Consider the following 27,040-nt stretch of genomic DNA (forward strand, 5'->3'; position numbering starts at 1 on the left):
CTCAACCTCAACCTCAACCTCATTGTCACCCAACTCGTCATCATCCAAACAACAATCACCATCCTTTTCCAAATTTACTTTTTCAACCAACTCAATGTTCTGCAGATAGTTCATGTAACTAATTTACTCCTTTCCCAACAAACAAATAAATTACATAAAAAAAAGCCAACATAACATAATAATATACCATATAATTTGTAGCAGAAAGAAAATTCCAACAAACTGCAAAAGTTTGCTAACAACAAATACATACTGGAGCAATGTTAATCGGGTTTCAAGTTCCCATCTCTAATGGAGATATCTAGACTTCAAATAGCATTTAACAAATGAAGTAATTACATAAACCTTAACAATCTTCAATCAATTTTTAACAGGTTCAACAAATTGCAAAAAATTTACCACAACAAAACAATGCAACACAAATTCACTCACACAAATAGCATTTAACAATTACCCATTATTATACAAATTGAAGCACATTCACTCAACAATTATATAGATCTAAATTTACTACAAATTCCAAAAATATAAACCCTGAATTGTAATCTACGTAACACAACGGCTTACAAGCTCTAGTGGACGCTTGACGCCTTGAACACCCTCCTCCTCCATTGCCGGCCACTCTCCACCAGCCGGATTCCTTTGTCGCCAAAATGCTTCGTTCTACGAAAGCACTTTGTCTAGCTACTTTCTAACTCTCTTGGCGCTTAAAATTTTCACCTCATTGTTGAGAATACGGTTTTCCGTTATGCTATTTGATGCTGCACGTGATCCCTTTTCCTTTTCCCTAATTTGCTTTTATTTTTAAAAACATACATGCAAAATTACAATTACACCCCTGCTAGAGCCTTTCTCGCCTCTAGTACTAGAGGCTGAGAACCCCGCTTCCCACTCTCCCTTCTGAATATATCCTAGAGAATATCCTCTGAAAATTTCACCATTCTATAATTAACAACCGACTTACCTCCCATTTCTATCTCATCTATCTTTAATTATTATTGTTAAAAAAATAACAGAAAAATACAAATACCAGCAGACAAAATACGTAGTACAAATCTTTGCGGCTGTTACCTAATCAATCATAGATTCATAATACATCATTTTCTCTTTCAAGCTCTCTTTAATGGAGTGTTTTTGACGTGAGGCATCTATCTAACCTCTTCTCACTTTTCCACTTCTTACAAGCTAACCTTAATTCTCTCTCTTCATTATTTCATTAATTATAGTTTCATTTAATTCAATTTAATAACTTTTCTGATTCTAGATTTTTGTGCACTGTATAATTATCACTTTAATTTATGATTGCATTCATTTCAATTCAATTAAATTATGGTATGAAGTTTGGCGGTCATGCCTTTTCTCGCTCCTCTCGTCACTTTCCTTGTCATTGCATTCAACAATTTTTTGGTAAGTGATTTTTTAGTTTTTTATTTATTTTTGGATAAATTCTTGAAATTTGGGAATTTTTTGTTAAGATTTTGGTTGAAATTGGGCAGTGATTGCTGGTGAATTGGCTGAAAATTCGGAAGATTTTGATGGGGAATTTAGATAATGGACAATATATTTTCCCCTTGACAAGCTTGCAAATCGGGTAATGTTACAACTTTGATCTCATTTCCCCCCCTAAATTTATAGTTTCAACTGAATTATGATTTTAATTTTTTGTTTTCAAACTTTAAATAGCGGGAATTATCACTTGTAGTTGATACTAAATAAGTAATGTCGTCCTGATTTCGAAATATCTGGCTAAAGAACATTTGTGAGTTTCAATTATATAGAGTGAATTTTTATTTTTTTTTCCTACAGCTTCAACTATAATAAAGCAATAATCTTGAGATAAAGTGTTTTTTTTTTTTTTTTTTTTAATTTATTTTTTGTTTTTATTTATTTTATTTTTTATAATGATGCAATGAGATAAAGTATAAGTGAATGTATGCATATCATGATCAAACAAGCTTGTCTTGCAATGGTTTGGATGTCGTATGAATTGCCTGAAACCCAGATTGGGATCCAAGAGTGTCGCCGCTAGTCCCCAAGAAGAGGCGAGAGTTTGTTATGTACACCCGGGTGCATGGTGCACCTAAGGGTATTGTTTGCTCATTTTAATGATTATTGCCCATTTAATCATCAAATGAGGAAAAATTACTCTTGGGTACCCGGGTGTATATAATTATTTTCAACAAGAGGCTAATTAGGAAAACTTGTGACTTATATGGAGTTTTGGTGGAATAGGTTCTTAGGAGCTCAATGGTGGGCTCGTCGAGTGTGGACTTTTGAGAGGGGTTCCTATCTCTCTTTGCTTGTTATAAGATACAATGAAAAAGGGAAAGATGACTTTTGTAGCATGCAGTAGATGGGTATGTCTCTTCTGAATCTGCTCACTTTTTTTTTTGAAACACTGAATCTGCTCACTTAAAGCAATTCTTGAAGTACAAATTGTTCTTATATGCACCCCTGTTAGAAAAATCATACTGAACTGTATTTATATTTGCAATCTGCAAGAGTCAAGAGATGACAATGTCACAATTCAACATGAAAGAAAAGTTATTTTTGGGAAAAGTTTCACTATTTTCCTTTATTTAAAGCACATGGCCCACTAAAGTATACTCCTAACAACCTCCCACCCCATTTTAAAGTGTATTATAACATGTGAACCTCACTTTTCTTAAATACCGTGAAAAAGTGTATATTGCAACTATTAAAAAACGGAGGAAGTATTAAACAAATAAATATAAAGCATTGGGTGAAGTAAAACTACATATCTCTATAGAGCTATGTAGTTTGACTTAGCTACAAAAGGTTGTAGCTCCACAATGGCTAGCATGTAGCTAGCAATTATTTAGATATTGCTAGCTGGTTCTTATGCACAACCATTGTGGATGCTCTAAGGTAATATAAGCTCATGGCCTTGTTCTCTCATGTTTATTTATTCTATGAGCTTATTAGAACTGAGTTAGTCAGTCAACTCTTTTCTTTCCTTTAAGCCATGCCAATTTCTCGTATTAGATTCATCGAGCTATATGAAATTTACTGGTTTATTTATTATAAGAACTAAGACATCTTTTTCTTTTTGCTACGTTGGCTTTGCTTTATATTGCAGGGATTTGCAGTCTTATCTTTCCCACCTCAACATTTTCCTGGCTACTGAGAGCGACACATTTTATATTTTAGTGGACAATAGACCATGGCTTGAAGGTCTTGGATCACGTCGTGCGCACTTGTGGCAATTGATGGTTACTAAGGTAATATAAATGCATGGCCTTGTTCTCTCGTGCTAATCAAATCAGACCTGACAGAGTTGTCTTTGCTTTGGCACAGTCCAGGTTGTCCCCATTTGCTAATAGTAGTGCTCGTAAAAAGAGGAATGCTGGTAAAGAGAAAATAGAGAAAAAGGCTAGCAACAAAGCAACTAATTCTAACCAATGCACCAAGTCTACTAATTCAAAGATTTCAGAGAGATGGTTTTCGCTGATTGATGCTGCCACGTTATCACAAAAGAGGGCTCTGTTACCCGTAAAGAAGCTTAAATACTCCTTGCAGTTAAATCGGGAGCTCCACAGGACCTTGTTTGGGTTGATTATATTTGAAGTCTCTTGGGATGATGTTCGTGGTATCAATTATCTAAATGAACTACAGGTTTTTCCTCTCTGTTTCCTTTTGTTAGATTAGCTATTCGTATCTATGTAATATAAATTACGTTTATTTGATTCGTTGATATATTACATTTGCTTGCAGACTGACACATCTTTGGCAATAGAAACCAAATTTATGAGAAGATGGGAATTTAACAGTATAATGCAAGCTGTAGGCTGCATTTCTTCTTGGTTCTCAGGGACAGAGCATGAGCAGAATCTTTTGAAAGATTATCTTCTATCTATTGCTGGTAACCTTTTCAAACAACACTTCATTTCCAGATATCTTCTCCTTTTCTTTTACTTTTTTTTTTTGGGTGAGGTGGGGGGAGTTAGTGAGCAGAACAGTAGGAAATCATGTTGCCTACATGCTATGTTAAGTCTCTAGATAGTAGCTTAGTTTTTTCATACTTCATTGAGATTGTTGTCTTTTAATGATGAATCAGGGTGCTATGCTGACATAAGATACATGCTTTTGATTCCTAAGTTTGTGATTTTAGCTATGTGCCTCATTTATTTTGACATCTTTGACAATTGTTGGGGATTTTGTGTTTACAAGGGTCACAAAGAAAATTGCAAATGAAATTAACAGTAAAATCTTCGAGGCTTGAACGGGATCACTTTCCCCAAAGTATAATTCCGACCCTATACTACAACCAAGTATCACGGAAATTTACTCTGGAGATACAACGAAGAACAATTGCAATCTCAAGTAGGATGATTACATTACAATGTAAATAAGCTTTTGTGTTTTTATGATGAACAATAACTTGCAATAGGTTTCAAGAGAATAAGAAAATAAAACTGATTTCTTGAAGTTTTTATCATCAATATAAACTCTCATATTTATATCAAGAGCAATAAACCAAGCATAACTGAAGAATAATTGTCAATATTGGCTCCCGCATCCTGTGGCTCGCCCTGCCGGGCGAGAGAAATCAAGCAACCTAGAAAAACTTGGGTGCTCTCGTGCCCTATCGGGCGGAGACCCGGACCCGCCCTACCGGGCGATGGCTCTCGCCCTGCCGGGCGATGATGGCCCTACCGGGCGGTGACAACGCTTAATTTTTCTTTGCTCTCACGCCCTAGCGGGCGGAGACCCACCTTAACAGGCGGTGGCTCGCCCTGCCGGGCGCGCCACCGGGCGGAGGAACACTTCTCTAAACCAAGATACAAATTGCTCTTTTACTTGTTTAATTGAATTTCAACACCTTAACCTAAGAAATTCAATCAAAACACATGAAAATTTGTCATCAATACTCTAAATAATTCAACAACAATTACTAATTTACTACTGATATGCTACATGGAGGGGTAAAGAGATGATAATAGTGCTAGAAAATTAATTATGTAGAACTGTAGAATCCAAATTTGATCTATAAATCTAGTGATTTGCCTAAACCTATTGCTGGGAAACCTTAGCTTCTGCCTTGCTGTTAAGATGGAAAAATGTTTGTAAGGTTGTTAACTAAGTTAATATTCTGATTCTAGGATACATCATATAAAAGGATGAATAATTGGATGGAGATGTTGCTCATACAATCAAAGCAGGTTGGTTGAAGTGGATGAGTGCTATGGGGTTTTTTTTTTTTTTTTTTTTTTTTTTAATTTTTTAATTTTTTTATTTTATGTGATCTTGGTATCAATGGCATGCCCCATATATTGATCTTGGGACTAAGGCTTTATTGTCGTTGTTGCTATTGGTGCACTTCATTTGGTTTGTAATGTGTGTCTGTTGTCAATATGAGAGTTAGTACCTTTATTGTTTTAATTGTTAAATAATGCCAAATTGGAGTAATGAAGGCAAAGGTTGGAATTTAGAGGGTTTAAGCTAAGTTGGAATAAGACCGAATATTTGGTATGTCGATTTGGTACATAAAGGGGGACGAGCAATGATGTAGTGAGTTTGGACAGAAAGGAATTGACCATGAGTGAGTGTTTTAAATATATTGGGTCGATCATAAAAAAAATGGTGAGATTGATCAAAACGTGGCCCACATGATTAAGTTTGTGTTGGTTCGACGTGTAAGACGATGACCCCAGGGTGCCCCGGTACAAAGAGTGGAAGAGTGAGATCATGGAGAGGTTAAATGAGTTAGAGGGAGATTGAAAATGACTTGATTGGAAAGAGTTAGGAAGGATATGAGGCATATGGATTTGCTTAAGAATTGTTTTAGGGATTTTTGTGATTTCCTGAAGGGGGGTATGGATTCCCGCGGGAGACAGATCTAGGATGCAACATTCGTACCGTCGTACGGCCTGAACACCTGCAAAACAACGAATCTCCGGTTTACCGGAGATCCGCCTCCGACGATCAGGTTAGTAACCAGAAACGGAATTGTAGAGAGAGAAAGTAGAAAGAAGTGAGAGCATTTTTAGGCAGAGTGTTTGTGGGAATTGTGTGTTCTTGCTCTTCATCATGAAATGATGGGGTATTTATAGGAAGTGGGAGGTCATATGCTTTTAGGGTTTCATAACCAAGGAAGATCGGCTGCCCTATACGTGGTTGACACGTGTATTAGGGTTTCCTTCATGCTAGGCATGTTTCCTTAATGGGCTTTGAGTCCTTTATTTTCTGATTTCTCTCTTTAGGCCAGGTGTCATGCTCTAATTGGCTCTTTTTAGCTGAGCAAGATGCCACGTGTCGGGCTTATAATTGGTCCACTTGTTGGCCTCTCATTTGTCTATAAAAGAGGGTAAAAATACCCCTAATCATAAGCCCCTCGAGAGGGATGATTTCTCTTCTCAAGAGGGATTAAGCCTCTCGAAAATGAATTTATAACTTCTTTAAATTCGGCATCATGTCTAGTTCAATTAAAAAGGTTTGATTAACTTGGAAAATTTTTATACCTTGGCGGTATGATATTTTCTAAGTTAATCAATCATAATAATGATTGCCCTTGAACTAGACATATGCCGATCATTATACTTTTAAGCCCCATTTCGATTGTCTTTGCGACTAATGGGTCACTTAAAATACCTTCTTATAAGGTTTGATTGGCTATTAAGCTTTTTCGATTTTCTCTTATTCTTTTGAATGAGGTTTGCCCTATTTTGGTCTATCCCTTTTAAGGATTATTTTTGGACCTAGGCTTGTTAAAAGATATATGTCATTTAGACACTTCTTTTAATGGCCAATTAGGCTTAGATGCTTCTTTTGCATTCATTCGGCATCTAGTCTATAAGGTTTCAATTAACTTGGACTAGGCAAATGCCGAGAAACATTTAACACTTGCCGAGGGGCTTTGCCTCGTGTCTGTGCCGAGTTAGATATAGCACTTGCCGAGATTCTTAGTCTCCTCTCCATGCCATGTGGGATGACTTTTCCTTTGTCTTTTCTAGGCGTCCAACGATTTTTTAGTCGTTTGGATTAACCTTTGAGAGGTCAATTGACACTATCTTTTTGTCCCTCTCAATAATTTCAAGTTCTTATTAACGAGAAGTTTCATCCTATGCCCTTGTCACTTATAACTCAATTGGGCTCAGACTTAGTTAGGGCGAAAGATGACCATCTGTCACTTCTTGCCCTTGCTTTTGGAATTTTATTTGTCGCATAGGCTTAGAATTCCCGCATTTTAGAGTACCTTTGAGATTTCTATTTGACATTTCTGCCGCCTAGAATCCTTTTACTTGGGGTTTTAAGCTATACAATGTGTTTTTCCGAGTAAATCTTTAGTATTATACTCGGTATGGAATTATACTTGGCAATGTTGCCGTATGTATCTTCCATCTCGGCTTACTCCTTTCATAGGAGCTCGGCACATGTGCCGTTTTGCTCTTTTTTATGCCAAGTCTTACCCAGACTTAGCTTGGAGGGGTGATGTATGAACAACTCAACCTCTTCTAGAGTTCTTGTACTTGCTCGGATGAAGGAGCCATTCAATATACGCTTGTACCATATAAAGATCTGTATATTGCCTATTGAGGGAGGCTTATCCGAAGGTATTAATACGTTTTACATTTGTTGGGCCGTAGCCTCATACTAAGGGACCTTTATCCTAAATTTCATGAAGTGGCTACTCAATAAGGAACGTTTGGACCTTAGTCTTTCCTTATTGCCCCAATGGGGTGGCTTGTCTTTCAAAGACTTGAATGAAATGTGATGGCTCGCATTTGGTACAGTAATAAGGCCGTTCAAAAATTAGAAGGAGTTGCCCTATCTTCTCTTTGATAGGCTTTATTATATCTTTGATTATCGACTTGATTATATTGTCATGATACCCGAGTTATCTTGTGAGCAATGAATGCTTGCGTAGATGGTCGGACACTTAGTAGGCATCTTGAATTCATGGAGGGCCTACTCGCCCTAATTGCATTAGGCTTTAGTAATTTGTTGCCGCTTGCGGTCTTTAGAAATAAGTCGAGGCCTAATGGTCCTCGTCCACTTGGCTTCTCACAAGTGCCGCTCATTTTCCTAAAGGAAGGTTGTTTGCTTATTAGCTCGTCGGCACTTTGACTTTTCTAATTTATCTTCCTAAAGGAAGGTTGTTTGCACAAGCTAGGCCTTTTGGCTCATGCATCGGCAAGTTCGATCAGTTGCTTTGCTATCTTTTGCGTACTAGCCCCTATCCATTAGGATTTTACGCTTGGTTAGCCTCATGTCTGTTTGATTGTTTTCGGACACGCCTGGTCTTGGACGACTCTCAAGAGGCCCAACTTCAGATATTGCATGCCGACATACGGCAGACTGCATGATTTGTGTAGGACCTTAATGCCTTGCCCTTGCTGTTGCTAGATACTCGGCAGCGATGCCATTCGGTTGGAGCATACTAAGTCTGGACAACTCGTTTGATGCCCCTTGTACAAGCCTCTGGACTCTTCATTTGGAAGCTCGACATGTGTGTCGTCTAGCCCCTGCTCATCTTTAACAATCGGCTGCCGGCAGCTAACCAGTTAGCTGTCGACCGCTTAGTCTTTTGAAGAGGGTCGTCCACTAGCAATGTGCACGTCACCTAGCAATATTGCCATTTGAATGTGAGGTAGGTAGGCTTCAATAAAGGGAAGCTCAACCATCTTACTAAGTAGCTATGATCTTGGCTTAGAGTTGTCTTGCATGCCCATCTTCAAAAGATGACACGCAACGTGTGCTTGGACAAGATGTTGGTCGGCCTTAGCTCTTGCCCACTTGGCAATGGTTGTGCCATATGCTTGGCAAGTCGCCTATTTTTTCAAAGCTAGCTTCATTTTTATGGCCACCTCGGCTTCATATCCATATTCGGCAAGGGTACCAGTAGCTAGCTATTCTATCTTGGTGCGGAATTGTTTATGCTAATTAACTTCTTTTGCAAAGGCCGCGTGGAAATGAGAAAGAGGTTCCTTTGCTCAATAGCTGCCTGACCACCTAGCTCGACAAGGCAAAGGCCGTCTAGAAATGAGAAGGAGGTCCTTTGCTAAGTAGCAGCTCGACCACCTAGCTTGGCAAGACAACGCCCACCTAAAAATGAGAAGGTGGTCCTTTGCTAAGTAGTAGCTCGGTGACCTAGCTTGGCAAGACAACGTCAGCGTAAAAATGAGGTGGTCCTTTGCTAATTAGCAGCTCGGCCACCTTGCTTTGCAAAACAACGTCCGCCTAAAAATGAGAAGGTGGTCCTTTGCTAAGTGGCAACTCGGACACTTAGCCATGGCCGATTTAGAACCTGTCCGCCTAAAATTGGTTAGGAGGTTCTTTGCTTAATAGCAACTCGGACTCCTAGCCATGCTCGACCAACTATTCACTTCGCCAGGAAGCTCGGATAGGGGTTTTTTTTTATTATTATTATTTTGTTTGCAATCAATATTCTGATTCATAATAATGATGTCGCCTCATGGTAATACCACCATTCGGTCTTGACACTCGTTCATTAAATTGAATTGTATATTTTACTTGGCTCGAAAAATGTTTAAGTGCCTTTTTAGGGCCTTAAACGAACTCGAAGGTTGAGCTTGAAGGCTGATCGGACACCTAGCGTTGGCCGACCATCTATGCTTCGGATGGCGAGTTTTCCTATTTCACTCGGCCAAGAAGCTCGGCCATATTGCTAGCTCTCTGAATTTAGGAACATGGGCTCTTGCTGATCGTCCAGGCATCGGCCAGGCTACTACTGCCGAGTATTGCCACGCAGCTCGCCAGGCTGTTGACCCGCATAGAATTGCTAAGGTGGTCTATTTGTCGAAGGCGAGTCGGACACCAAGTCATGGCCGACCAGCTATGCTTGCGAGGGTGAGATCTCGCATATCACTCGGCAAAAATGCTAGCCGCTTAAAAATGGAAACGTGATGCTTCTGTGATGTGCGACTCGGCCTGTCTATTGGGTTGTTGCTGCCGAGTGTTTGCTCGACTAACTACTCAGTCAGACGTCCAGCCTACTATGTCGCTGCTGTGGAGCTTTCTATGCTCAGCCAAGCTTGACGGCAACTCGGCAAGGCTGCAGCTCGGCCAAATTGATGGCCCTATGAAAGCAAGAATTTGGTGGGTTGCGTGATGGCAGCTCGGCCAGCCAAGGTAATGCTGCTATCGACCGACTTGCTACGCAGAGGAAGGCATACTCTGCCTTTTTACTCGGCCACCGTTCAATTTTTTTCATCTTTTTTTATCTCGAAAAAATGTTTGAAGGCCATTTTCGGGCCCTAAACAAACTCGAATGGCTAAAAAAGCCTGTCAATCACGGCGTAGCGGTGGTTAGACTCATTGGCCCATTTCCATTTCCGAAAAGGTATTTTATGAAGCATTCTGACACTGTGAGCCCGACTAGTAGAAATCATTTCCCTTATTTTTAACGATTTTCTTCCTCGTCAAGTAGATGAAAGGCGAACTTCTATTTTAGTTGTCCGCCTGAAATTTATTAGATAATCCTTTGCTCGAAATTTTTCTCGGCCTCTTGGGGGAGCTTGTCAAGGTTGTTGGGCGCCTATTTTTAAGAACATGGTGGTTCTTTGAATGGCAACTCGGACATGCTGTTTGCTAGGCATACTTGCTGTTGCTGTACGCTGCCGCTGCCGAGTCTATTCGGCCAGACTGTTGCTCGTCCAGGCAGCTACTTCGTCAGAGAGCACCTCAGTCAGGCTGCTTGGTAGGCAACCCGGCGGAGTTGCTATGTTTGCAAAGGTGAGGTCTTTGGTTTCACTTGGACAAGCAGTTGGACAGATTGTTGTCCGCCTAAAATCAAGAACATGATGCGTCTTTGAGTTGCAACTCGGCCAGATTGCTGGCTGCTATGCTCGGCCAGCCATGGAAGGGCTTGGCCGTATTGAACTCAGAACATGAGGCTTCAAGGGAAGGGCAGCTTGGCCCGACACATGGCCATGCTACTCGGCCTAGCTGCTCAATTGCCGAGTTGCTGTCTAGAAGCGAGCTGCTCAATTGCCGAGCTTAATAGCAGCTCGGCCAACCAACTCGATCAGGCCAGGCTGCCTGCTATGGCCGTATAGAAGTGAACACATGCTGCTTCGCTGCCGGAGGGCAGCTCGTCTTATACTAATGCCGACTTGCTATGTTTGCGAGGGTATGCTTCGTATGTTTATTCGGCCAATTATGCTCAATTAGGTGCTCGATTAGGCAGCTCGGCCAGGCTGGAATACAACTGTTGCTAGTCTTAGCTAGTTGCTCAACCGGGATGCACCTACCATACTGTTGCCAACCTGCTATGTTTTGAAGGGCATAGTTTGCCTCTTTTCTCGGCCATGCTGCTAGGATGCTCGGCCAAGCAGCTCGGTTTAGCTTCCAACTCGGCCAACCTTGATTAACATATTTTTCATTCGGCCATAATGCTTTTAATGGAGAATCTTGTTGACCGAAAGTAATGGCACTTTAGGCCTTAGCTTTGTTAGCTAGTCAAATGCAAGTGGATGGGAATATGCTCCTTTATGTATATATAAATTAATATATACTTGTAGTAAGCGGCAAATTTGGCCAGCTAACTCATGTACTCCACTTGCAAAATTTTATTCTTGTTTTTTTTTTATATCTAATAATTGGCCATTTAGCTTGTATACTTTTGTGTATATATATATATATATATATATATATATATATATATATATATATATATATATATATATATATATATATATATATATATATTAATTTATTTTTTTTTTTTTTTTTTGGGTTGGTATTGAGTCGTCCTTTGACGCTATCTCCCGGACGTACTCATGAAATTTCAAGTATTTTCTCAACTTGCAAATTTCCAAGGGCTCGTACGCCTAGGCATGCCCTTGCCTCGCGTGGGTAAAAATACCTTGGCGATTTTTAAGACTTCCTGATGTTCATCCGTCCGTCCGTTATAGGACCGGATGGATTCATCGACCGTTTGGTCTTCATGGCCGAGTTGTTTAGCTAGGGAATGCCCCTGCTTCACATTCTACTCAGCCTGTCAATTGTGCCCCTCTTTGGGTTGGGTGCTTAGACATTCGAGTAGGTGTGGCCGAGTTGTTCATCTTCGGTGCGCTTTTGTTGAATTTTTACTCGGCCACCCCCTTATGCCTTTTTGCTCGTAAAGGCAGCCTTGTACGAGTAGCTATGCTTATGTAGGCAAGCTTTTCAATTTTGTGCGTACCTTGGCTGCCTTGTACGAGTAGCTATGCTCGTGTCAACATGCTTTTCAATTTTGCTCCAACAAGCTGCTTGGCTGCCTATACGAGTGGCTGTGCTCGTGTAAGCAAGCTTCTCAATTTTGCTCGAACAGCCATAGAGGGGCTTGACAATCTAGCCATTCAAATGCTTTTCTTGTGTCGACTTTGGTTGCACTCAACATTTTCATTTGTACCCGGCTTATTGGTGTTGATGTATGTATTTTGTAGCATGTAGCTCATAAAAACAATGCATCAGGTTAGGCGGCAATTTTTTTTTCAATCATAATAACGATGTTTGATTTTGCCGCCCAAATCTTGCATTCAGACACGAGTGGGTCCCATTCTCTTGAGAATGAAGTGACAATCCAGACGATCTGGGATAATTACATCTTTGCCCCCACATCGGGTTACATATGTAACGACGAGTTCTATTTCTTGAGAAGGTGTTTGTTTATGGCTAAGTGCCATTCCAGATGTGCCTCCCCACAGACGGTGTCAAATGTTTTAGGGATTTTTGTGATTTCCTGAAGGGGGGGTATGGATTCCCGCAGGAGACAGATCCAGGATGGAACAATCGTACCGTCGTACTGCCTGAACACCTGCAAAACAACGAATCTCCGGTTTACCGAAGATCCGCCTCTGACGACCAAGTTAGTGACCGGAAACGGAATTTTAGAGAGAGAAAGTAGAGAGAAATGAGAGCATATTTTTGGGTAGAGTGCCTTTGGGAATTGTGTGTTCTTGCTCTCTATCATGAAATGATGGGGTATTTATAGGGAAGTGGGAGGTCATGCTCCTAGGGTTTCATAACCTAGGAAGATCGGCTGCCCTATACGTGGTTGACACGTGTATTAGGGTTTCTTTCATGCTAGGCATGTTTCCTTAATGGGCTTTGAGCCCTTCATTTTTTGATATTTCTCTTTAGGCCACGTTTTATGCTCTAATTGGCTCTTTTTAGCTAAGCAGGATGTCACGTGTCGGCTTATAATTGGTCCACTTGTTGGCCTCTCATTTGTCTATAAAAGGGGGTAAAAATACCCCTTAATAAGAATGATGTATTTGATTGCAAGTGATGTAGGAAGAAGATTTTTGTGAATGACTATATGAAATAATCACTTTTGGTTCATGTAGCCGACTCCACTTATGGGATTAAGGCTTTGATTGATTGATTGATCATTTAAAACACCACCTATTTTTATCTTCTTTAGTTTGGCATATTTAAACTTGCATCTCACCCAAATTTCTATCCACCCTATATCTCGATTGCCACTTTGCTATCTCTTTCCCTTCTATAAATTTATCCCTTTGCATGATTTAATTTCCTCATCTCCCTTCCTCCTTATTCAATCTCCACTGATAACCCCTCTCTCTCTCTCTCTCTCTCTCTCGCACGCACGCACTCGCGCACGCGCGCACACACACACACACACATACAGAATTGCAAGTGATAGAGAAAAGGCATGAATGAAGGAGAGAAATATCTCATATTAGTATTAAATTTTAACCGCTCCGTATTTTAATTTTGATTTCAAATAGAATTGCAAGCCTTTTTTTTTTTTTTTTTTTTTTTGTAACATATCTTCTCTACAATAATTGACTATATAGGAGTAAGGTTTCTTACATCTTGACCTTTAAAAATCTGCTTCTTCCCTGCCAAAAAAAAAAAAAAAAAAAAAAAAAACTCTGCTTCTTTGGGATTTCTATTGGGTTGTTGGTGCCTGTAAAGAGCTTTTTTCTGCATATTTTATTAATAAATGGTTTCTGTTCAGGTAGTAAATAAAATTTCCCTATAAAATTGAAATACTCAATGGCCAACCTTTATTTAGAAGTCACTTTTAGTGTCTAGTTGTTACTTATGATTGGTTTAACAAGCAGAAGATCTAGTTTTGTATTTCTAGAAACTTTCAATTTTCTTCTTGTTTAATCTTCATTGATTACTTTTCTATCTTTTACAGATGAAGTGTTCCATGATGCCAAGGAGGATTTCTCTGATGAAGAGACTACTTGCTTTTATGATGCTGTAGTGGAGAATGAATCATCCTATGGTATTACAGTTGGGTTTGATGCATGTCCCACAGGATCAGAAAATGACATTAGTATCTTGCGTACACCACCACCTTCAAACGTACCTTATAAAAGAAGAAAAGTCATTCGATCTAGCAGCTCTGGAATTGAAGCTGATACCTACTCTGAGGAAACTCCTAAGACTCCAAAGAGGACTTTTGACCCATTTGAGAATTTTGAGAATACCATTGAAGCGACTGAATACAAAGATATCTTGCTTATATATAGATTCAATGACAAAGATCTTCCTTTCAAATTAAAGGACATAATTATGGGTGACCTGCGCTTGCTTACTCTCTTAGAATCTGGGCTTCCATCTTGGGTGATATTTCTTCAATCATACCCTGTCTTTTGCAATCTTTATCGTCCGTGGATGTGTCCTCTAGCCAGAGCTTTATACGTGATCATTTCAATTACCACTGTTATGATTGGATTTTACGACTTATACAAGAATGTGCCACTTCTTAAGGCAACAGCATCTCGTTTGCTTGGACCTATCTTTGATTGGATAGAGACTTGGGAGATGGCATCAAGGGTCAAGTATTTGGGGACAATGTTATTCTTGCATAATTTTGAGAAGGCTGTTAAATGGCTTCTAATGATAACACATACTATGAGATCATTTTTTTCTGTTTTTGCTCAGCCAATTGTTGAGCCGCTTATAGAATTTTCCAAATTCTTTCATCCCTTATGGAGTGCGTGTATTGAGATGTCAGAGAGCTTATTTTCATTCATCTGCATTGTTCTCGGAACTTCATACAGTTTTGTTGTCGGTGTAGTCGAGATAGTCTTATTGCCAATCTGGTTGCTCATTTCATTCGTCTACACCACTGGTAATTTATCAGCCTATAAAAGGTTTTTCTGTAGTTGATAATATAGTAATAGTTTATGTGGAGCATTGATTTGATAAAAGTAATGATGATCTGTTTTGGAATTGTTGCAGCAATCTCTATCATATTGCCGATTTTTTGGGCCTGCTGGGAAATTTTTAATGCGCCAGTTCGCTTGGTCCTTGCACTGTTCAGTTTCATAGCCTATGTCTGTACCATTGTATATGAAATGTTTGGAGAGTTGTGGTCATCTGCTTGTAGCATAATCAATATTGCATCAACTACCAAGGCAACTGTAAAAACAACATATGAGGTCTCAATGTGGCGCTCACTTTGGAATGACTTGTTCTCAAAGGTTTTGACATGGCAAAAATTTTGCTTAGCATAGCTTGAATTTTCTAATCCTCTCTTCTTCCTGGTCTGATAACAGCTATATATTTTATCTTGTAGGTTTTTCGTGCTGTTAGGAGCATTTTGAATGGTTTTGTTGCTTTCTTCACAGCTTGCAACAGGCATCGACTTAGGTATGTAATGCAAAACTTCTCCAATTAAACCATAGCTATATATACCCATTCAAAATTTTGAGTGATTGTATAAATGTAGTATTTATATCTCTATAGCTGCTAGAGAGTATAATAATATTTCAGTGTCTAAATATAACTAAAATGCTGCTCCCCTTATCCTAATAATTCCCTGAGTGAAGGATTTCTTTGGTTTATTTTCGCGTGACCCCTACAAGGTTTAAATATAGGAAAAATACACTTTATTAATCCCAACTTTGTTACTTTTATTAATCCCAACTATCGATTATTCTGCAATAATCCCAACTTTCACCTCGGTTTTCTTATAACAATCCCAAACCGGTCAACACAAGTCAACAACCTTTTATTGTAGGTTGCTGGACACGTGTAACCATATAAGTGGTCAAAAAAAAAAAACCAAAAAAATTTAAAACAATAAAGAAAAAAAAATAAGTCAGCCACCTTCTCGGACTTCAATCTCCACCTCCTATCCCCTGCCGCACCGCCAAAACCACTCCTTTCCCCGACCGCCCAACCGGAAACGACCGCCCTTCCCCAGCCTCACTCCCGAAACCGGCCAAAACCCAAACCCTTGCCTTCGAAACCACCCCACCCCTCAAAATTGCCCATTATGCAATTTTGGTCGACGGAGGTGTGACGGCGGTTTTGGGGGTGGGGGGGTGTGGGGATGGTTTTAAGGGCAACGATTTGGGGTTTTGGCCGGTTTCAGTGGTGGGGCTAGGGAGGGAGGGTCATTTTCGGTGGGGATTGTGCTGTGCGGCGGCAGTGGGTTGTATTGTGGATGTGCGGCAGCTATTTTGGTGAGGGTTGTGCTGTGCGGCGGCCGCAGATTGTGTTGTGTTATGTGCGGCAGCAGGTTGGGGCTGAGAGGGTGGCTGTTGGGGGCGGTTATGGTGGTGGATGAGGGAAGGGGTGGTTCTCGGTGGGGCTGAGGAGGGGATGGGGTGATAATTTTCTGGTGGCCGGAGTTGGGAAAGAGGGATGGCTTTGGTTTTTTTTTTTTTTTTTTTTTTTAATGGTTATTTATTTATTTATTTTTTGGTTTTTTTTTTTTGGACCAATCAAAGTCTGACACATGGCATCTTAATTACTGGAAAAAAAAAAAAACCTTTTTAACGGGTAACCGGTTTTTGGGACTGTTAGAAGAAAACGAAAGTGAAAGTTGGGATTATTGCAGAATAATCGATAGTTGGGATTATTCAAAGTAAATTGGGCAAAATTGGGATTAATAAAGTGTAATTTTCCTTAAATATATCATTTTCCTTTTTAACAGTAAACCTATATAATTGTCTGAGTTGCTCTTCCTCTTTAACAAGTCATAGCCATTTGCAAATCAGTACCAAACACAACCCCTTTGTGTATCAGTCTATCAGATCAAAATCAACTCTTTACTGTTTTAACAGGATGATAAGCCTCAGAAACAGTAGACTTTATATTGTATCCTGGAATATAATCAGACCTGCCATCATGCTGCTGCATTTTCTTTGACTGTTACCTTCTTGATGCTATATAGTAAGTTCTCGTATTCTTCTACTGGTATATCTCCTTCTACGGCTGAATCTGAATTATTAAGGCCTTTAATATTTTCCCCCCAAAACAAGCAATAAATATACCTTTGGGGTAAAAATACAACATTATTGTTGCAGAATTCTATGCTAATATACTGCAACTCTTTTACCAGCCTGTGGGACCCCTCTATCCAATTGGATCTCATTTTGGCTTTCACATACTCAGCAACTGACCGACAAAATCTAGTCCGAGGGATTTAAAAAATATGTATTATAGACACCTTGATACTTATCCCCCTAGGTTTACTCTCCTCCATCTTGTGAATTATTCAAGTACTTCATTTTGGATATCTGTAATATTTTTTATATGATAAAATATAAAGTGTAAAACAAAGCTTGCGTCTCTTTTACTTTGTGCTGCTGGAGAAGTTTGCCTGTGTAGCTGACATTAGACCTGCCAAATGGGCCATTCGGGTCGCATCTGGGTCGGGTCACTTTCGGATCGGGTCATTTCGGGTCAGCTAACATTCGGGTCAGGTATGGGTCAGGTCGGGTCAATTCGGGTTTCGGGTCAGGTCAATTTTGGGTCGGGTATGTTCGGGTCAGGTCAATTTCGGGCCAAGTATGTTCGGGTCATATTCGAGTCAGGTCAAAATCTGTTCGGGTCATATTCGGGTTGTTTCATTTGTGAATCAAGGTCAAATCAATAATTTTATACGCTGTATATATTTTGTTATTGTTATACAATACTACCAATTCAGTTTATGAGCTTATGTACGATTAAAGATGAACAATTTAAGTTATTTTTGGTACAAGACATTTTAAGTTCAATTATAAGGTAATTTTAGTTCACGACATTTCGGGTATCAGGTTTGTTCGGGTCAATTTCGGGTATCCGGTCTGTTCGGGTCAAACAATTCGGGTCAATTTCGGGTCGGGTCAACTTCGGGTCGGGTCAGTTCCGGTGTCGGGTCAGGATCGGGTCAATTCCATTCGGGTCGGGTATGGATCGGGTCGGGTCAACTTTGGGTTTCGGGTCAATGTTTTTGGGTCAATTTCGGGTCATGGGTCGGGTCATCGGGTCTGGGTCAGGATTGCCAGGTCTAGCTGACATGATACTGCAATACAATGTTATAGCTAATATTACTGCTGGTTTGTCTTTGTGTTTTAGTGCTATTATTGACTTTCTGGGATTTATTCTACAGATGGGCATATTAATCTCTTATTCAGGCTAAGCCTGAAATAAAATGCTGAGTAGGTTTTCCTGGGAGAATTGTACACAGGGCTTTTATCATTCCCATTTTGTTGGCATAATTTAACTAGGCTTCTGTGATGTGCAGTATTTATAACCACTTAAAGGAGTTCGTCCAGAAACCATCTCGCCAACGTTGCCGATCACAGCATATAAATCTTCATCACACAAAAAGGCATGTTCATCTGCATCGGCAGGCACAATTACATAGAACCCGAAAGTCGGTGAGTCTCTTATTTCATTTGCTTTTTTTTATTTTATTTTATTTTTTTATTTTTTAATGTTGAACGAATAATATGCAACTATGCAAGTCAGCTTATCATTTTAGCATGAACATCTTGTGCACTGAAATTTTGCTAGGTCTATCATGAGATTGTTCCTGAGCAATTCAGCTATGTAGATTACAGATAATATGTTCTTGTAAATAATGATAAGATTAAACTGTTATTCTTCTCCTCTTTTCATCTCTTTTCATGGCACCCTCCTACTTGCTCAATTGTCAATATCCTGCAGTATGATTAACTAAAAACTGATGGAATTTGCAAGCCTGTTTGGTTGGGGGTTTTGGGGCCATAAAATGGGTGAGATTCTTGAGAACTGAGTGCAAATCACTTATATTCTCTTGGTATGTGACTTGATGAATTTAACAGAATTGTTGTTGGAAGAAAATAACTGAAGAGATGTTATTTGGTAAATTTCTCCCATCCAGATCTTTACTTAAGAGGATTTTTAATATGTTGTGGGTACTGGCAAGTAGGAGGTTCCATCATTACCATCCTACTCACTGCACCAGTGATTCTCTTTGGCCCTCATGTTTACTTTATCTATTCAGCTTCTCCCTCCCTCAACTCTCACGAGCCCACCCTTATCATTAATAATAAAGGAACATCCGACATCTGTTTTAGTTTAGTTTTTCTCTTTTAAATCTGTCCTTTTTAGACTTCTTAAACAGTGTTCTGTTTTTTTTTTTCCTCTAGTAAAAATATTCCTCTTATCACTTTGTACTACTTCCTCTGTTCACACGACTACATTTCTCGTTAACATTTACCATGTTGGTGTTTGGGTATACTATACCTCTATATCACTTTCAATTGAATAGGGGTATGTTCTTTAAGGGACTGCTGCTGGTCAGATTGGCATTGGGTTTTACTTGCTTCTCTGTTAGTGTTACCATGTACGAAATACATACTTGTATATATCGAGATTGATGTGATATCTACAAGAATAAAGAAGAAGGCTATACAAGAATAAAGGAGGAGGCTATACTTTATTCTCTTTTAAAAAATCTTCAGGCTTTTTAACGAGTAAACTCATGCAATACAGGCTATCTAGCTACTAAGTTTGATGATATCCCCAATAGACTTCTTCACATCTGTTCTAGCAAAACAAGCATATTTGCTTTAGAGACGTGTCTAATTCGTATCTTGTATATTATTTCTTATGATACCTGAATTTAAATCTTTACTTATGCAGGCAGAGGATGCCAATAGAGAGCCTCGACATATAGAGTGAAATATCTGATGGCTGATATCTGTTAACTGTTTACTCAAGTAGAAACTAAAGACATATTCATCAGCATACATATCTTGGTGCAATCTGATCATTTTTTCTTTATTGGTACTCAAAATTGAATTTTTTCATTATTTCATTCTTTCTTTTCCAGGTCTCCTCTATTATAGACCAATATTTTTCCAGTTAAGTTTAGATATGTATAGTTTAATGAAATGTAAATATGTGACCCGCTTCTGCCATAATGTATTTAGCAGCAAATAGAAAGTGAGGTATATGTATAGAGCAACATTTTCGCCTGTTCACCAATTAGAATTATCATATTTATCAATGAGCTGGTAGTCTTATAGTATCGTATACTTTGTAAATGTTGGCCAATTCTTTTTTTATTGCAAAGGAAATACTTTCTCATGAGAAACTCTATATTACATTATCTCAATTAAGTATTAACTGTTTATTTAGGTTGGATTTGTGTTTCATATGATAATAAATGTTGAAAAAATGCCTCAAGTTTATTACTTATGTTCATGACCAAACCTAATTATTATTTGCGGGCAATATTGTTTTCTTTTTTTTTTTTTTTTTTTTTTTTTTTTTTTGTCCCTTTTACATTTCTTTATCCTCTTTGTATCTCCATTTAACTCTTTACGAGTACTCTCTCCGTTTCCAATTAAAAGAAGGTTATGTTTAGTGGTTTTTCATGGTCAATGATGACAAATGAGATAGTGAAAATCAAGCATTAAATTAACTTCGAAAATAAGAATATTTATATTGAGAGTAGATGAATTTTTTTGTAAATAGAAAGTTGTATTAGGAGTACATAAAGTTTTTGACAAATGTGGATACTTACATGAAAATTATGTATATATGAGAAAAATGTATTTTAAAAAATTTATTATTTAAAATTAAAAATTAATCGACACGTAACCCTAGAAAGGTAACGCTAACTTTCTGGAACAAAGGGAGTTGTATTTAGAGCAATTCTAATGTCAAGCTAATTGTCATGCCACATAAACTTTTAAGCTAATTGTTATTTTAGCTCTAATGGCTAGCTAATAACTTACTATTTAAATGGGCCACACCTTTTCATTTTATTTATTCAAATTTGTTTTATTGTCAAGTTAATTGCCTTAAGCTAATTATATTTTCTAGCTCTAATAGTTAAACTAGTAGCTAAGGATTATGTAATATTGCAAGCAAGTCCCTAACTACAACTATTAGAATTGTTCATAAGCTTAGAAGAGTCGTTGCCAGTTTGCCACACCTGTTTCTCCAAATTCTTTTTATTCCATGATGAAAATAAATCATCCCCTTTTTAAAAAAACTTAATTCACAAAATTTCTCCTATTGTTTAATTGAGTAATTAGGTAGTAGATAAAGAATAGGTGTGGGACATAAATGGTGTATTTGCTCAATCATTCACTAATTACATATTTTCATTAATAAAGATCAGCACCATACATTAGTAAAATGAAAACTTTTATTATATAGTGTATACGTTTGGGAAAAACAGATTAAAATCACACCCTTAAAAGGCATGCACCAAACAAACACATAAATGTATGTAATACAACCATAATTACTTACATAATATTAGCAAAACAAAATTCGTAAATCAAAACATTTGACATTCAATTAGAAAATATGTTACATATCAGCCTTGGTAGCCTTAAGATCTTAACCATTAGACTTATCAACACCAATGTCAATAACCTTACTCTCCCTCCTCTTCTCCTCGGCGAGCTTAGGCACTGTAATCTTCAACACTCCATCTTCAAGATGAGCCTTAATATGATCCAAATCCGCGTTAGCAGGTAACCGAAACTGCCTCCAAAACTTACCAACTGTACGCTCAGCTCGGTGCCACTTATCGCCTTCGTGTTCCTCTTCTGCCTTCCTCTCCCCACTTACCTTAAGCACCCTGTTTTCTTCCACCTCAATCTTGACATCCTCTTTTTTCATGCCAGGAATGTCAAGGCTAATAATGTGAGCATTTTTAGTTTATTTCCAATCCGCCTTAGCTAGCTAATAAAGTAAGGCGTAAGGATTCGAAATTATTGGTTTTAGGTAGTGGAAGCGGAGTTTGCTCAAGAACTCGAAATGGATCGTCGAGCTCATCCCAAAGTGTCCTTGTGAAGGGCACTAACCCTTTCGCTGGGAGGACTACAAGTCCTACAAAGATGGTTAGGAATAAAACTGGAATTACAACTTTTTCCATATGCAAATTTGATCAAGATAAATGTATTAATTTTTTAACAATGTGGGTGATAAAGATTGTAATATTAATGAAAGAAGTTTGTTTGATTAGAGGATTTCTAGAAATACCGTGTTGTTGTTGATGATATATTAGTGATATGTTGAGAAAAAAGCTAAGGAATGATGGGTTTATTTATAGTGGAGGAAGTCGGTTGCCATCAAGGAGAATCTAGATTTTTCTTTGATGTATTATCTGATTTTGCTTTGTATGTGAAACGTTATAGTAAGGTGTTAGTAGAAAGATCTGGAAATAAGTTGTTTTGATGTAAGCACATTGTGGACTTTCTCTAGATAATTGAACTTAAAAGTCCTTTTTTTTTTTTTTTTTTTTTTTTTTTTTTTTTTTTTTTTTTTTTTTGGATAACAAAAGACTATAAAAAGAGAACCAAAAACAAAGAAACAACAAATACATACTAAGAAGACCATGATAAAAAATCACTAAAAATCTAAAAATGGAATTTCGTATCATATGAAATTCCATTCGTTCCCGTCTCAAATTACTCGCAATATTTTGGCTTTTTACACTATATACACATTTCAACTTGACTATTTTTTTTTAAGTTATTACACCCTATGTTTTTAAATACTTGATCCATTTTTCCATGCGCGGAATTTAAGGAGAAATTGGATAAAGTAATAAAAAATGGAGATAATGGGGTAGGAGAAGAATAAAAAATTATAAAAAAACAAAAGTAGTTGAGAGAATTAGAAGAGAGAGAATATAAAATTAATAAAATATGATTTATATTGGGTCTACTAGGTGAGAGAAATGAATTAAATATTATAAAAGAATTCCAAATAAGGAAATAGATCAAGTATTTAAAAACGATCGAAAAAAGAAAGTGGAGCAAGTATTTAAAATCGGAGGGAGTATATAAAAGCCAATATAATCATGTAAGATATTATTAGGCCTATTTTAATATACATGAGGTTTTGTGTGTGGTTGACCACACAGTGTGACTAGTTAACAAATGATAAAAGTAATCCTACCAATCTAGTAACCCCTGACCAAGTAACCCCTCCGTCCAAGTAACCCTTGACCAAATAATCTCTCCATCCAAGTATCTCTTACCAAGTAACCCCTCCATCCTAGTAACCCTTAACCAACCTAGTAACCATTGAACAGACCTAGTAACCCCTGACCAAGTAACCCCTCGACCTAGTAACCCCTGACCTGACCTAATAACCCTTGACCGAATCTAGCAACCCGACTTTACCATAAAAATTGCATAATATTTTTTTTTCAAAATTATAACAAGAATACGGAGTAGTCTAATAATACTCGTAACTTTCAATACAGTGTTCTAAAATAATTTTCACACAAAAAAATCTGATTAAAAAAATTAATATAGTTTCACAAATTTCCTTGCAATATAGTTTCGGCTTTAATCATTCGAGGAGCCATTAAAACCATCATCATTTTCAAAAATTAGATGAATTCTTCACCTTCTGATCTCAATTCCGGTGACAGTTTCTCTGCTCCACCTTCCCCTTATTATATCTCCTTATTGTAATAAAGAAACCAAGGGATTATATGCCTTGAATCTGCACAGATAGAACTGATCTTCTTGCGTGCAAAGACGAAGACGAAGACGAAGACGGCAACGGCAGAGACGAAGACGATGGCGAGGTGACAGAAATCAATAGGAAATTAGAATGAAATTGATGAATTTGCACCTGAATCTATTGAAATTTGGGGGAAATGTTAGGGTTTGGAGCTTCGAGGAGATCTAGGTTGGTTTGGACTTTGGAGCTTCGAGCAACGTCGAAGATAACGACTGCGGATATAAGACAACAACGCAGAGACGAAGATGATGACGGTGGAAGTCGGTGCTCCAGCCATTGACGGTTAGAGAGAGAGAGAGAGTTAGAAAGAGAAAATGAGAGGAGAGGAATGAGAAAAAACTTAAAAAAATAAAAATAATTAAAGAAAACAAATAAGAAAATAATTTATACATAAGTTGCAATACTATTGGACAATAAAAGGTGACATGACACGAATAAGATCGACGAAACCGAGGGACGAGTGAAAATGTGCAGCGACAAAGCCTTGTGGTCGTGGGCTGGTAGTGCACTCGCCATATCATGCAGGCGCAAGCTAGGCTGCGGCCTAGCAGTAGCTACGGAGCTTCGATTGGGCGCGGGATATGGTCAAAGGCTACAAAGCTCGGATTAAAACGGCCATAACTTCTGTTGTAGAAGGTTTCTCGGGGCGTATGACCTATCAATGGAAAGCTCTTCAAGTCTAGTTTCCAACGCAATTTTAATCGCTTCAATCTAATATGTAGAATTTTAGTTATGATCAAAATAGTGAGAAAATGTCCGTTTTGACACTTTGTAAATAAATCATCATTTTTCTTCGTTTTTAACTCAAATCCATTTCCAAAAGATGCATAGCGACCCTTGTGAATGCTATATTCATTCCTCATGCACATAATAATCAAAATTAACATCAACAAACATAGGATCTCCGATAAATAAACTCAATTCATCGGCTTCCATCTAAATATCATCTTAATCAACTCCAAACACTTCGAAAGTGTCGAAATGACTGTGAAATTACCTGAAACATTAAGAAAAACACAAATAAAGCGTAATAGAGCACAAAATGGATAAGTTATGTATTTGCGACCTAAAAAGCGACAAAAGACCCAAAAAGCAATTATAAAACTAGTATAAACGTGCCTATAAATCCTATATAAATGTGATTCATCACTCTAGGGACAATTAGTCAACGACTTAGTTCACCCTACATCAAAATGGCGCCGTTGCTGAGGAACGGTGTCTATGTTTGAGTGTTTTTGATTGCTTGAGTCTAGGTCTTTGTATATACTATTCTTTTATTTGATTTTTGCTTATTTTGAAAAAAAAAAATGGCATGTCTCTCATTTCCTCAATATGACAATGAGCCTTTTTGTGAATATATCAATAGACTTGAGAGATTTATTGATTATAATTGTTATAATCGTTGGGAGGCTTGTGAGATTTGCTATATTGGTTTGAATGAGCAAACTAGGGATGTATTTGAAAGCATGTATAGTGGTGAATTTATAGCATTGTCAATTGATGATGCTTGAGATTTTTATGTTTGGTTTGCTTGGGATGTTTATAATAGAGGTAATCATAATATTGATGTGCAAGTGTTGATTCTTTAAATGTTAGCATGATTTTCCGTGATTTGACTCATGATCCCATTAGTGAATCTAGAACAAATGCTTTCAAATCTAGCTATTTCCTCTTTTGCTCATGATGATGAGGTATATGCTCAAGTTGATGTTAATGGTGTGTTTCAATATTCTTCATTATTTATCATGCCTTCTTGTGATGTGCTTTGTTCCCTCAATGACGAATCTCATGGGCTTGATTGTGCCCCCACTCCCCAATGTGATGAATATGCTCATGATTTTATTGTTGATTCTTACAATCTTGGTCGTAATCTTTCTTCTCTTGTTGAACCTCAACCTTCTACACCTTTTAAATCTCTTATTGCTATTTTTGAAACTCAAATTAGGCATATTAAACTTGGTAATGATCTTTTGCCTAGTAAGGAATTGATTCTTAATTCTATGAGAAGTCAATTAGAGATGATGAAAAAGAGTAAGGAGCGTCTCGAGGAGGTAAGAAGGAGATATGGAGAGCTAGAAAGCCAATTGTCATCTTTGATGCTTATTAGTGAAAATGCTAAATCTAATGTGTGTGTTGAAGATGATGATATTCATGAGCAACCAAAAGTGTGTGAGGATCCTATTAGTGAGCATTGGAGGGAACGAAAGGGAGTTGAGAGGGATGATAATGATGATGGTTTTGTGTATCTAAGCTAAACTCCCCTTCCTATGTTGATTGTAATGAGTCTCATGTGCATGATTGTGATTCTTCTTTTCATGAGGATTTGCACTCATTTGAGGTTATGTCCAAAATGTTCTTAGAGGTTCAAATGAAAAATTATAGTCTTTTGCGTGAGTTCATTGAGGATGGTTCATGGGAGAGATATGAGTTTGAAATGAATTTGCATCCATTCATGCATGGTTTTGAGACTTTGGGCTTTGCGATTTTTAAGGGAGTTGATGTTCATCTTTGTGATGGGGAGGATGATGTAGTTTCTCTTAGAAGTTGGATGTTTGAGGGAGATAGAGATCATGAGTGTTCTTCTTTTGAGGGTTCTATGATTGATTTTCATGCTCTTATTGGTGATTTGAGGCATGGTGGTGAGGAAGAGTTCATTTGTGAGATCATTGCCCCTATTCCCTCTTCTCATGTCCATTTTTCTTGAAAATTTAACCACATCCCCTACTATCCTATATCCCTCTCTACTTTTGTTAATGAGCCTATTGGGGACCCTTCTTCTATTTGTGATATTCAAGCTCCCCACTCATCGATTATTGAGGAAACGGGTTATTTTGCCACCCAAAAACATTGTGATGAGAGTTTGCCTTATTCTTCTTCTTCTTCATATTTTGTTGAATTTGCTTTTGATTTTTTCTTCTTTTTCTTGGCATATGTCTCCTTATTTGCATGCACTATCTTTGTTGCACACCCTTTTTCCGTCATTTGGATACTTATTATCTTACGAAATGTGTAGTATTGCATTTGACAAGCTCTTGCAATAGTTGCAATATTATTTAGTAGAGCGGTCAAGCTTGGACCTTAAGCAAGCCTTTCACGGGAAGTAACCCGTGTTTTACTGTTTCCATTTTCTTTTCTTATTAGCATAGGTTTTCTCTCATGGACATGTTTATGTGACTTGTTCTAGGTACATAACTCTATATGTACTTTGGTGCTTTTGTTTGGATCAAGAATCAAGGACGTTTGACTCCTATTTTTGCTAGCATATGGAAAATAAGATTCAATTTTAGAGGAAATTGACTTTGAAAGGTTTAATTGGGTCATTTGCGGGTAT

At 37.9% G+C, this 27,040-nt stretch overlaps 2 protein-coding genes and 1 pseudogene across 3 annotated transcripts in view; 2 read left to right on the forward strand and 1 right to left on the reverse strand.

Moving 5' to 3' along the window:
- Positions 1-1,043: 1,043 nt before the first annotated feature.
- Positions 1,044-20,310, forward strand: LOC145563912 (uncharacterized). Of its 2 annotated transcripts, XM_081624305.1 has the most exons (11): positions 1,045-1,407; positions 1,497-1,591; positions 2,233-2,357; positions 3,101-3,242; positions 3,319-3,636; positions 3,736-3,883; positions 14,138-15,079; positions 15,190-15,431; positions 15,527-15,600; positions 18,467-18,602; positions 19,852-20,310. In XM_081624305.1, exons 4-11 carry the CDS (start codon positions 3,231-3,233, stop codon positions 19,888-19,890), a joined length of 1,911 nt encoding a protein of 636 aa, XP_081480431.1. In that variant the 5' UTR covers positions 1,045-1,407; positions 1,497-1,591; positions 2,233-2,357; positions 3,101-3,230; the 3' UTR covers positions 19,891-20,310. The 2 variants fall into 2 exon arrangements, with proteins under 2 accessions (XP_081480430.1, XP_081480431.1); XM_081624304.1 differs by lacking the exon at positions 2,233-2,357 and having other exon boundaries at positions 1,044-1,407.
- A 1,201-nt stretch (positions 20,311-21,511) lies between these two features.
- On the reverse strand, positions 21,512-22,323 carry LOC145563914 (18.1 kDa class I heat shock protein-like; annotated as a pseudogene).
- Positions 22,324-25,727: 3,404 nt separating this feature from the next.
- Positions 25,728-27,040, forward strand: part of LOC145565184 (zinc finger BED domain-containing protein RICESLEEPER 1-like) — a 50,796-nt gene continuing 49,483 nt past the window's right edge. Inside the window, exon 1 of the mRNA XM_081625264.1 lies at positions 25,728-25,944. Coding sequence (XP_081481390.1) covers positions 25,728-25,944 — 217 coding nt within the window. The remainder of the gene's footprint in view (positions 25,945-27,040) is intronic.

This window comes from Chenopodium album, chromosome 10, assembly GCF_948465745.1.
Source record: "Chenopodium album chromosome 10, dcCheAlbu1.1, whole genome shotgun sequence".
Classification (NCBI taxonomy): domain Eukaryota; kingdom Viridiplantae; phylum Streptophyta; class Magnoliopsida; order Caryophyllales; family Amaranthaceae; genus Chenopodium; species Chenopodium album.

Bases quoted from the DNA above. Each gene is read 5' to 3' on its own strand.
- LOC145563912 (XM_081624304.1), top strand. From the start codon at position 1,536: ATGGGGAATTTAGATAATGGACAATATATTTTCCCCTTGACAAGCTTG. The intron at 15,432-15,526 runs GTTTTGACATGG...TTTATCTTGTAG, and splicing joins GGAATGACTTGTTCTCAAAG to GTTTTTCGTGCTGTTAGGAG. The intron at 18,603-19,851 runs GTGAGTCTCTTA...TTACTTATGCAG, and splicing joins TACATAGAACCCGAAAGTCG to GCAGAGGATGCCAATAGAGA.